General features: G+C 41.7%; 1 protein-coding gene across 3 annotated transcripts; it reads right to left on the bottom strand.

Annotated features, from left to right (window-relative positions):
* Positions 1 to 1,895: 1,895 nt before the first annotated feature.
* On the bottom strand, positions 1,896 to 12,607 carry SLC35G1 (solute carrier family 35 member G1). 3 transcript variants are annotated; one of them, XM_089897949.1, is made up of 4 exons: positions 12,327 to 12,606; positions 9,196 to 9,339; positions 7,707 to 7,887; positions 1,896 to 5,730 (listed from the first exon to the last, which is right to left on the bottom strand). In XM_089897949.1, the coding sequence occupies exons 1-4, from the start codon at positions 12,502 to 12,504 to the stop codon at positions 4,992 to 4,994; spliced, it is 1,242 nt and encodes a 413-aa protein (XP_089754075.1). In that variant the 5' UTR covers positions 12,505 to 12,606; the 3' UTR covers positions 1,896 to 4,991. The 3 variants fall into 3 exon arrangements, with proteins under 3 accessions (XP_089754075.1, XP_022425014.1, XP_022425009.1); XM_022569306.3 differs by lacking the exon at positions 9,196 to 9,339 and having other exon boundaries at positions 1,901 to 5,730; positions 12,378 to 12,607; XM_022569301.2 differs by lacking the exon at positions 9,196 to 9,339 and having other exon boundaries at positions 1,902 to 5,730; positions 12,327 to 12,607.
* Positions 12,608 to 12,854: the final 247 nt, after the last annotated feature.

Raw genomic sequence — 12,854 nt, 5'->3', positions numbered from 1 at the left:
CAGGCTAGTTCTGTTTTTTGCTATTAAGTAATGTTGTAATAAATAATCTTGTATATGTCATTTTTCAGTAAGCAAGTATATCTATAAGACAAATTCCTGAAATGGAATTTCTGGGTGAAAAAATATGTGCATCTGTAAATTAATCGATGTTGTCAAATTGCCCTTCATAGAAGTTGTATCAATGCATGTGCTACTCTACAGAGTAGCAAAGTCTTCTGAGTTTTCTAAAGTACACATACCAAGGAACCAAAGCACATATATAGGAAGTAATGGAGACAATTTGATATGACCCGATGACCATGGGCTAATTGGATTCTCATTGTTCCTTTGCTCTCTCTCGGGTACATAATCTGGACCTCTTATATAGATTTAGAGTTATTTAACTTCACAATTCTAAAATTAAACTCCACATTAAAGAGGTTTCTAATTTACAAACTGATATTTAGCTGCATTTCAGACTGTCAGAACCTCATGAAATAGAAGGGATGGGTTTAATCTTTGTTTTTTAAGGTTTCAAATTTGATACCTCTATGAAACCTATGGCTCAGAAAGCTTTTGGTCTTGCACCCCTTTACTCTCTTAAACATTTCTGAGGACTGGACTCCAAAGAGCTTCTGGTTCATGTGGGATATATATTTTTTACGATATTTAAAAGCAAAACTAAAAAGTTTCCATTTGTTTATTTAAAATGATTCCATTATAACATAAATAATAACTTTTCTTATGAAAAGTAACTATTTTTTTAAATTAGTGATAAAAATAAGCATTGTTTCATAGTGTTGCAAATCTGGCTTAGGAGGTGATAGCTGGCATAGCACCTTGTGGAACCCAGTGGAACCTTTTCTTGTGGACTGGACTTCTATGGTAAAACATTTTCTGCCCTACCTTGACACCAGATATGTCTGCTCCTTACCCTCCTGCTATAAATCCTCACCCACCATTTCCAGGAAGTGATGGGCAGTGTCAAGATTCATGGGTTCTTTGTGAACTGTTTTTCCAAATCTGGTGTTCAAATAGGCTAAAACTTGAATGGGTCTTTGTGGATCACAGAGGGTCCCTCTTGCAGAACTCTAAGTGAATATGGTAGCTGTATTAGATTTGATGTAAGGGACCAAAGGGGTCATATAGTAGTGTGTTTGGGGTAATGCCCAGGCTTCACGTGCCCAGCCTACACTGTAATTACCAAATCATCATGCCCAGTACTGACCATGGCTCCATACACCTAGATCAGAGGCCAGCATGTTATCAAAGAGATCTGGCTCTTCCTACTGGATTACCCTCAGTAGACTAATTATGCTTATTGGGTGAAAAGATAAGAGGCTAGAAGAGCCATGCTGAGTTTGAAGAATGGTGCATGTGAAACACACAGAGAATCAGGCTCACCCCCTTAGTCAGAGCCAAGTGTGATACTCACAGAGCTAAAGCCAGAACTGGAAAGACGGTGACACCTATGGGTAAGATAAAAAGATTGGTGACTGTTGGCAGCCCTACATGGGCAGATCAGCCAGGAAATTAGAGCTGTCCAACAGTAGAATTCTGTGCCAGCAGGAGGGAGCCAAATGAGGTTTGTAGTCCAGAAAACTGTTCATACCATTCCTGGTGAGACTGCTCAGGGGGAAGGACCCTGCGCTAGGCATCATTTTGAAGAGGAAGTGAATGCTCAACTCTACCATAGTAACCACAGTTCAATACTTAAGTGTTCTTGTCCTCCTTTGGGGTCTACAAGTCCTTCTATGACACTTATTTGTAACACGGGTTGGGGCAAGTAATATTTTTCTATTTAATAATTGAAGCAAATGAGGAAAACAGGCTCAAGGACACTAAGTGGAAGGGCCTGGCTGGAAAGTGATTACAGCACACCCAGATCTTCAGACAGCTAATCCAGTGCTTTATCCATTCTTCCAAGGTGGACTAGTATGGGTGGGAGAAGCTGGAGACAGTGGAAGAAACAGAAGCTCAGCTGAGCCATTGGAGACTAGGAGGCTTTAGAGGGCAAAGAAGAGAGGGCAAAGAAAGCAGGCGAAACACAAAGGAAGGGATCTCTTGGCAAATGTGGGAGTTGGTGGGGAGACTGACCCGAGTATCGAATTTGTATCGGGACACAAGAAATCAAGTTGGAAAAGTAGGAATAGCGTCAGATGAATAATTTGGATGTGATGTGGTACATAAGAAGGCATTGCTATGGCTACATAAGAACCAGAGTAACAATGAAAGCAGGGCCTTAGGAAGATTAGTCTGGCAGTGGAACAAGGATCTGAGTGGAAGAAAGAGTCTAGAAGCAGATAACCAGGATACTGTTGTGGTGATTCAGGTGTGAGGTGATAAGTCTCGGACTAAGACGGCAGCAGTGGAAAGGTGAGGAAAGAAGAATTCACAAGACAATAAGAAGACAGACACTCCATGACTTAGTAACAGATTAGCTATAGGAACAAAAGCTGCTCCAAGCTCTGAGGATCTAGAAGAATAAAGGCCTCACTGGAACATAAGATTAGGACCTTTATTTCTGAGACATTAGATTTGATGTAACAGTATCAGAGAGACAGATAAATAATTTGAAACTTATTACATCATAACTGAATGGCCAGAGGTCAATCTCTTTAAGAAGTACATATTGAAGCACATGGATGAAAAAAGAAATAAGGTATATTAGCTAGCACATATGCTATAATCATAAAAACCAAAATATAGTCTTCTTTCATATTAATTTTATTAGCAATTATAAAATAAAACCAGTTTATGAAAATAGTTCCCTTTTCAAGATATAGGAACTACAGTCTTTGCAAAATATACACACCCATAATTGTTACAATACATATCCTTGTATATACCCTGGACATTATAAAAGTATTTAAGAGTCACACCCTGTAAAAGTTGGGAGAAGAAACATTTTCTCCAACTTTGGTCATATATTGTGACATTCAAGCACTTAAACCACACTGTTGAAATAAAACATGTCTCTAGTGTACAGGCTCAAAGGCATTTAACTTTCAAGGTCCCATAGGTTCTTTTATTGTGCAAGGTAAAGAACCAGGAGAGGGTTCCCTGAGAGTTCATTTACCTTATGTAGCTCAAGCAGTGTTTACTTTCCGTACTTAATCATGGAACTAAAGGAGGGATCTTGGGCAGGTCCCCTCCCTAGCATCCCTAAACATGGAGCATGTCTCCTACAGGGGGACTCTAACCCTTGAGCCCTAAGACACTCTAATTCTATAATTATCTAACATACTTGCAAAATGATGCTTTTGCAACTCTAAACTCTAATATTGCAGATTAGGCTAAAGTTATAAAGATAGTGTGACTTTCCTAAATAGACCATTTAGGATTTATCTGGTGGGAAGCACTTGGGAAGATCAGCAAGCCAAAAATTCCCTCTTGGAACTACTGGAAAAGATCCTTTTCTCACCAAGGCATAAACCTCAGAAGCCCAAGTTCTTTCTTACTTAGGAAGAATTGTGATGAAACAGTGGGAAAGAGCCTATAATCTTTCAAATCTGTAGGCTTAAGATAAGAGCTCTGACACAGTAAGAGCTGGAGACCATTATAGCCTCACCAGTAAAGGGTTCACTGTGACAAAGAGCCATTTGCATGTACTCTCTACTTCCTGATTAACTTCCCAAGGTTTCCTAAATATTACATTCTCTCTTTAACTGCAGAATACTGGCCTGATGAAGTTCCAGACATAAAATGTGTTGTTTGAATTCATGATGTTAGTATCATGGTGCAGCACTGACACTTAATATCATACTGATATACTAGAATTTAACAGTGATTTTGTTTTCCTATTGAAGAAACTACAAAAATCAATCGACCATGGATTCACAGGTCTTTACATTTACTATATAACACGAAGCATTATTATATATAACTCCATAAGGGAAAAAGACTACAAAAAATAAGTTTACTAGGATTACTGTATTTTAAAAAGTAATTAAAAAAATATATACTCCAAAGTCCCCTAAGTATTTGGTTTAGAAGGTAAGAGAGGTATCTTAATAGGGTGAACCATAAGGAACTATGGTTTTTGTAAGTTAAAAAGGTAAAATCTCATCAATTTCTTATGGTTCAACCTAATAAAGCCCTGAGAAAATTTTATTTGGCATCACACCATAAATTCAAGGAGAATTTATAGAAAATCACATTTCTAGTATAGGGAAAACACTTCAGGATGGAAATGTGCACACTGGCCATGCCAAGATTTCTTTCTTATGATTTTTAAACACCTTAACTTAGAAAGTTAAGAAAAATTTAGTGCAGTTTCAGAAAAACAGAGGACAATTAGACTTACAGAATGTAGCTACAGATGGTAATGCCACTAAAACAGAAAACTATTAGCCAAATTTGGTGATTTAAAGATTTTTTTAAAGTTTATGTATGAAAATTTCAGCATTAGAGTGAAAAGGCACAAATATGGGTTAAAAGAATGACAATAATTTATAAAAGCCTTGAAAATAAGGCTAATTCATTTGTTTTATTAATACCATTAAGTAGGCACCTACTCCAGCTTTGGCCTCCTAAATGGGATTACATTTCAAATGAATTCTCAACACAACACTAATTATACAGCAGCATTATTATCAATAAGTTTCTTAGCCTCTACACTGCTAAAAGAGAATCTAAAATTTCTTCCCACCTATATCCCATCAGTACCAAAAATACACTTTTAAAAATTACATATATTTATACTTAAGAGTCATAAAAAATTGTGCAGTTTTTCTTCAACTAATGATGTGTTCTCTTACCAAATGCCACCCCAACAACCAAAGCCAAAACCAAAAAATAACTGATACACACAAAAAATAATAATTGCTACACCCAACTGACTGGCTATCCTCAACTAATTAAAGACATACCATATTCAAAAATGGTACCTTAACTATGAAATGTATATAGTCAGTGAAGTAAATGCAGATTTTCCAGGTGTGTATGCGGGTGGTATGTCTCAACTGGGTGATGGTGTACTTTAAAGAAATATACATTTCAGCAATGATGCTTTATTTGGAGCTCTGGTACCATTTACGAACGGCCGCTCCAATGCTACTGGCTACTACGCATAAGGAGCCACCCACTGTCCACCACGACGGCACATCATGAAAGAAAATAATCTGAAAGATAAAAGCGAAGACCACATCCATAGTCTTCATTAATGCTACTAGCCCTGCTTTTTCTATTTGAATGGCTTTTGCGAGAAACACCTGACCTCCCAAACCAAACAGCCCAATTAGTATGAGAAATAGCCTGTCCAACCCACAGTGCGGCAGACTCCACTCTCCTAATATAGAAAGGGCAATGATGCACTCGGTAAGGCCGGCTACTACATAATACCAAATGCTCAACATGTAGTCCACAGATGTCCCTATTTTCCGTAGGATAACTAAAGTCACGGCAGCAAACACAGCGTGTACAAGTGCTGCGAAAGCACCCTTCAGGTGAACTGAATAGTCTTTATCCGTCTCCACGACTTCGGAACCAAACAAAAATGGCGGCCTCACGATAAGGATCACTCCGGTGATTGTGAATGCAGTGAAGACAGCGTCCCAAGGGCTATACTTTTCCTTGAGAAATATGCAAGCAATTATAGACGTAAACACTGGACAGCTAAATGAGATAACCGTGGCGTCAGCGAGGGATGTTGACTGGTAGGCGTAGTATAAAAGGATCATGGCACTAGAACCAAGGACTCCTCTGAGAAGGAGGAAGATTCGTTGACCTTTGGGGCCTATAAACCCAGTTCTGTAAATTCAAAGGAAGGAATGCATATTAAATGAACTCGGTATTTGTTTTCAAATTACATTTTTAAATTAAGCATTATCTTAAAAGTCCTAACTATCAGAAAACAAGGCAATAGTAAATTAATTATGTCTACATTATACACCTTTTAGAAAGTGTTTCCTAAATATAGCTAATGACATTAAAGTGTTCACAGTAGAATCAAAAATAGCACAAGAGAAATACATAAATAGTATAAGTCAGCAAATATAGATATTATTTTCCCTAGGTATAGGTACATGCCTGCAAAAAAGACAAAAAGGAAAATATACTGAAATGTTCATCATGGTTATACCTTAATAGGTGGACTCATAGGTAATTTTCCTTTCTATTTATTTTCCCCAAATTTTCTATAATGAAAAGTGTTATTTTTATAATGAATACAATTTCATTATTTAGCTGCCCTGTATAAGAAAACTTGGGAATGCGAGCGTGCATTCTCAATCTTAGTGAGTTTTTCTGTTACAGCTGAAAGCAATGCTAAAATTTATTTCAGCCATTGAATATGAGACAACTTTTCATTGTTCTCCTTAGGAAAAGAGTTAAAATACGCTGGAAAAGAAACTGTAGCATTCGGATAAATATAATAACTGCTGCTCAAATGCTTTACAATTAAATATTTATGAAGCAGAGTACTGTGGAAGTTCCTGGCTAGGTGCGGCTCACTGGTCTGTGCCAGGGCTGGCCTCTTTAGAGCAGCGTCTAGGCTTGATATAGGGAGCCCTTGGTCTCTGGAGTTAGAAATGCAAGTGTGGTCACCTTTGGTCCATACTTTGGAAAGCTGAGAGTTTTTCATGATAGTGAAACATAAAATGGGTCAAAACAGATTAGTGCCAACAATTTAAGAAAATTCTTCTAAGTGCCTTCCTGCCAATACCTTTACTCCAAAATGGAGAGAATGATTGTGTTAGCGTCAGTGGTCTGTTGCCACCTTTAGACATTTCTGAAGTCTTACCTACCATCGTTTCCTAAAATATTGTGACTTGTCCACACCTACACGGGAATTTCTGACAATATTTCTGATCTTAGAGGATTTTCACCTTTTTCACCAAACACTTGGGATAAGGAGTGAAACTATTCTAAGTAAATCTGCACTGAGTTATAGATACAAAGAGACTTTGGTAGCAAGTGACTGAAGCTTTTAATCTGGAGTTTAAGCATCTTTACCCAAAAAGAAAAAGAGCCAGACAGCCACCAGGAACCCAACAGGCGCTCCTCCCAGGCGTCTAAGTACACGGGGGTCTGTAGAGGTTACAACAGTGTCGGGGAGGTATAATTTTCACCTGGGGAGGGTGTGTGTATGGGGTCCATGTGGAAGGGGAAGGGAGGCTGGGTGGGGAGAGAAGAGTAAGGATGGGGACTACAGTTTTCGTACAGGGTAGAGGACAAAGGATATCATTCCCTCCAGTTTACAGATGAGGACACTGAACAAGAAAAGAGCTAAAAAGGCCTTTCTCAAGATCCCCTTTCCCCTTTCCCATGGCACCCTAGTGGGAAGACCTAAATATTATTACTGTAACCTTCTGTCTGCCCTGGTAGGAGAGCAGCCTGTTCTACTTAAAGAAACCTCTGACACTAGGAGACACTACTGTTTCCTCCCGTTTACTTTTTTCTTCCAAATACTAGTTACGCCAAAGGAAAGAGGGAGGGTGGTACAAGATGGGGGGAATTGTACAAGGAAAGCTTTGTTCTCAAAATAGGGGGTGGTAAATAACTGAATCTCTTTCCCCTCCTTTGTTTGGGCATGTGGTTGGTGCTTATGAGAGCATCTTCTGTGGGTGGATCCTTGTGACTTTTCATTAATCTGAGCCAAAGGGTGTAGGGACTGGTAAATCTATGAGAGGGATAAAGTAGAGTCTGTAGAGTAGATAATTTAAGCAGGTCAAAAGATTTACAAACATTTATTAATACCTTCTACTTTGCAGGTAAGAAATACTTACTTTCTGTATATTAAGCATGGGATAATGATTAGCATTTGGAACACACATCGGAATGCACTAATTTCTACAGCGTGGATGTCTTGCACTTTTTTAACAAATAAAGAGCCCACTGAGAAGAGGAACGCAGACAATAATGTGTAAAACAAGCCAAGTCCAGGACAGGGTGCTTTCTTCTCAGCTTCTGAAAAAGATTAAATTCTGGTTAGTCCTTGCTTCCAAGGGTATGTTTAATCACTTTTACTTAGAAATTGAGAAAAATGGAACAATATTAATAGCTAACAGCCTACAAAAATTACCTCCTAAGCATATCCGTTCTCTGGATCTGAACCATTTTCCCCACGAAGAATAAAGAACCATAGACAAAGGGCAACAATTTAAACCTACCTTTTTAAAATGCAGTTCACCCTATAAAATGGATCTCTTTGTCTCATTGAAGACTCATCCCTCACTCCTAAAGTCAAAAGGAAGTAAAAAGCTTGCCAAGATGGTGAAAGAAATCTTTAAGAAATGCTTATCAAGATGGCTAGAGAAAAATGCTTCCAAGTGATATTTTATATCATCTCACTGGTGAACTCGGCTTTATGTAGAAAGTGTTCTTTTCTGGAAAACAGGTCCTAACTGTGTGATATGGCTACTTCTTGATTAGCTGACTTCCCCCACAAGCCTGTAAGCTCCTCCAGGGCTAAGATCTCAGCTGCCCTGTTCAGGCCTGGCCCATGGAAGACCCTGAATAAATAATTGCTGAAGGAAATAATATAAGAAAATTTCGTGGAAAGATGTAGGGTCTAACACCACAGGCAAAAGCATAATCTGAGAAGGCTCTCTGTTTAGTTATTTTGAACAGTTAAGGAGATCTTAAAGTTTTCACGGTTTATGACTTATCTTCCATTTAGAACATAAACTCTTTGAGGCCAGGGGCTAGGTTATCTATCCCTCTGACTTAGTGCTTAAAAGTGCTTAAAAATTTAAAAAAACAAAAAACAGGACTGCCATCTAATTCTTGGTTTGATCTGAACCAGGAAACTTCTGCTTTCTCCAGGGCATCAAGTATTCCATTAATGACAGTCTGTAGGAGCAGCCACTGCCTCTGTCTTAAACAGCTGCCTAAGACAGGAGTAGAACCTGCTTTCAATCTCACCCCCATCATTCAGAGGACAGCAAAATGCAACAGGGTAAGCAGAGAACTTAAAAGATAGGCCACACACTGAGGAATTTTTTTTTTTTCTTTTTTGAAACGAACACAAAAACAAGGACAGAATAGGAAGGAAACACTGTACTGGCCCTTGTTAGTTAAGAGCATAGCAGAGGTGAAGGATGTGTAGGCACATGCAATTTGTAGTAAAACAAGGATTATCATTCCAATCTAGGAATTTACAATGGGTTACTCAGCCATAAAACAGTATTGCACAAAGTTTTTGTTTTAATGCCCTTTTCTGATAAACACAAACACCAGGTAATACATTTCAACATCCTCATGTTAATTAGATACCTTTGCCCACAAGTGACAAACAGTTTGCAAAGTGGGACCAAACTCTGATGATGCACAATCTTCCTGGGGGTACACTACAGCCTTTGTAGTAAAAGATGCCATTCTGGTCCGTGGTCTCCATCTTTTCCTGTTCCAGGTGTACTGCTGAAGAGAATGACTTGGAGCTAGCAGTCATCACGTAATAGGTTATCCATTATAAGTACCCGAATCCTCCACGTTGTGTTCTATATCTATGTGTTCAGATACTGTAGGAACCAAACTGCACATACCCACTCAGCCCATGAGAAGGAAGCTTTAGAAGACTTCCAAGTTAAGCACCACAAGATACATGTATTGGCTCTGGTCAGCCTTAGAGGTCAGTTTCTGAAATTTCAGAATTCAGGTCCAAATAAAATAGTTTTCTTTCTATAAATTTATTTATTTTATTTATTTTTTATTTTTGGCTGTGTTGAGTCTTCATTGCTGTGCGCGGGCTTTCTCTAGTTGCGGTGAGCAGGGGCTACTCTGCGTTGCGGTGTGCAGGCTTCTCATTGCGGTGGCTTCTCTTGTTGCGGAGCACAGGGTCTAGGCACATGGGCTTCAGTAGTTGTGGCTCACGGGCTCTAGAGCGCAGGCTCAGTAGTTGTGGTGCACGGGCTAGGTTGCTCCGCAGCAGGTGGGATCTTCCCGGACCAGGGCTCGAACCTGTGTCCCCTGCATGGGCAGGCGTATTCTTAACCACTGTGCCACCAGGGAAGCCCCAAAATAGTTTTTCTTAAAAGAAACCCAATCTTTACATAGAACCCACACCCTCAGAAAGAACAGAATAGGAAGATCGAGGACAGAAAACATCTCCCTGGTCTATATTTCAAGGATCTTCTCCAACCTAAACTTTTAAAATTTTCTCCAGGAATATTTTAACTTAACATGATATTTTAACTCTTTTAAAACTTTAAGTTACAAGGTCTAGTTTAACTTGATTATTTGTTATAAGACTGAGGACTGGTTCTCCTCAGGCAGACCTCAGTCTCTTACAGAATAGTAATTTCAATTCTCTCTGTCAAAGGAGATGGACAAGAGAGTAGCATAATCCAAAGAGGCATCTGCCTATGTAATATGCTTCCATGATCATGTTCCACTGAAAACATATCTAATAATTTGGCAACTCTAAATAATTCAAGTTAAGTAAGTGGCCACAGTGCGATTTCCTGAGTCAGAAGAAAACTGAAAAGTTGCTCACTTTCTCTATCCTCTGCTTTAAACTGGTGATTCACTACCCAGGTTCAGAATTAGAATCAACTGAGGAACTTTTAAAACTTCAATGCCAGCCCTACCCTAGACCCACTGAAATAGGACCCCGGTCACTGTAAAAAGCTCTACTGGTTTCAGGGCCACTGCTACCCTAAGGAACTCACTCCTTCCAGGGGGATGTGAGGCACAGACTTAAGACAACTTCTTCTCCTTGCTTCAGTCCAAGACCCACACTGTCTCTCAAGAAAATAAACAGATGTCTTAGGATAGCTGTGTGCTGTCTGGGAAGGTTATCCAAGAATGTAAGAAAAATGGGTAACAGTTTCAACCTGAACTTGAAAATGAACTTTCTTGAGATAACCAATTGGGTTAAGAAGCTAAAATGATACTGTCACAAAGTTCAATGACCACAGTACGGTGGGGCGGGGGGGTGTTAAAGTGTTTCTATGGCAATCCCGTTTTTGGAATATTATCTGGTCACCTTATCTAAGTCTTATTATTAGCAACTTTCTTTGAAATTAAAAGACCCCTCAAGATTCTTAGGTGCAACTGCTTACGTAGGTTTTGCCGCCTTCTGCCTGAAGTATGCCTCTTTGGTTCACAAACAGGGGAATCATTTAAAAGTTTTCAAGGACTAACTCAGCAGTCCATCGTAACAACATTCAGCCATAGGGTGCTAAGATGAGAAACTGACTTCTTCAAAGCTGCACATCTGGTCAGCTCAGCTGAAGGTAACCCTTACATAAATGATCAGAAGCCTGATCATTTCTCTTAGCATTAAGGACAAAAATGCAGCAAGAACCATCTCCCTGGGGTTTGTCTCTCTACAAAATGTGTGAATTTTCTGACTCTCAAGAAGTGCAGACAGAAAGCGGGGTCAGCTAAGAGACATAGAAATCCCAGGTCACACTTAAGGGAGGTAATCCAGAGGATGAGGTGGTACAGACTGTGTAATTTTGTCTTGAAAGGACATCTGCCTATTTCTGTTTTCTTTGAGGAAGCTGCTCCAGGTGGGTGGTGGAGTTTAAGGAGGAATGTGCTTGGGGCTAGGAGAAAGGGCTCTGGGCTGGGTCGCTAGCAAACTGGGATCCTATCCCTGGTGCTGCCCGGACCTGTGAAGTATCTCATCCACACATGCTAGATCTTCGAAAAAACAAAACAAAACAAAAAAACCCTCCCAAAGCCCTCACCTTCCCAGGCCTCAATTTCATCATTTGTGAAAGGAAGACATTGAAAAAGATAAAGGGTTTCTCACACGGGGTCCCTGGCTTTGGAGGCGGGTCCGTGAACCTCTTACCCGTGTTTGTAAGATTGTGCCTCTGTCTCCTTTTGCATCAGTTGCTACAAATTCCTTGTAACTCAAAAAGGTTAAGAACCAGTAGTAGTCCCACTCAACTCTGCCTTCCCAAGATTCTAAAACTCTGAGACAAACGTTTTTCTAGACTCGATGCTTTTCAACTTCCTCTTCAAGCAACACCGTTTACATAGAGATCAGTTTTCTTGCTTAGCTTCCTCCCAACCTCGGCCAGCTGCGGGATGGCCTTTCTCCCTGACTCCCAATCTCGGGCAGGGCGCACCGAACGGCAATCTGACTCCATGATCCTGCCCGCAGCACTTTAATCACTTTAATTATAAGAACAGTTTCAGAATCCCAAAACAATCAGAAACTTTCTCCGCTCTTCCCACCGACGGGGGCGCGGGGGGCTTCTGCTTTACAGCCCGCACCCCCCCCCCGCCCCCAGGTGACAGCACGAGGGTGTTCACGAGCTCCGAGCAGGGTGGGAAGGGGGGGCGCGGTCCACACGGGGCCCCCGGCCGGCGGCTGCGGGGACCCCCGCCGCTGGCGCCCGCCCGCTCCCCCACGGGCGAGACCCGCACCAGGGTCCGTGCGCCGCACTCACCCTGCTCCGCGCGCGAGCCGCACGGCAAGGAAGGACACTGCCAGCACCCACCGGGGCCGGGCGTCTCCGCTACCTCGGTGGCCGCCGACTCTTGCCTGGAGCCCGGGGGCGGGATGTCCACCAGCGGCAGCCCGGACTCCAGCCGCTTGGCGGCCCCAGTGTCGTCCACGGGCCGCATCGCCCAGCCGGCGATCTCCCCGCGGCCACCGCGGCGTCTGGCGCCGGCAGCCGCGGCTCCACTGCTCCGCTCTTCCGGCCCGCGGAGGTGGCGGTGCGGCGCATGCGCGTGCGGCCCTTTTTGCCTCCCCACCCCCTCCACGGGGAACCGCGCTAGTCCTCTGCTACCCTCTCACCTTCAGGTCCCCGAGGGGAAGGCCGGCCGCCTCCCAGGTCAGCTGCGGTGCCCGGGCCTGGCCCCAAGGCGTCCACCCCTCTGCTGCAGTCTGGCTAGACTGGCGAGCGGCTTGGAGTCATCCTTGCCAAGGCACACTAGACCTCATTCTGTCATTGCGAAAGGAGGCAGGGACC

Source organism: Delphinapterus leucas, chromosome 16, assembly GCF_059928025.1.
Source record: "Delphinapterus leucas isolate spDelLeu-1000000601 "Yukka" chromosome 16, BTC_Dleu_Yukka2, whole genome shotgun sequence".
NCBI lineage: Eukaryota > Metazoa > Chordata > Mammalia > Artiodactyla > Monodontidae > Delphinapterus > Delphinapterus leucas.
This window is presented reverse-complemented; position numbering and strand designations above follow the sequence as displayed.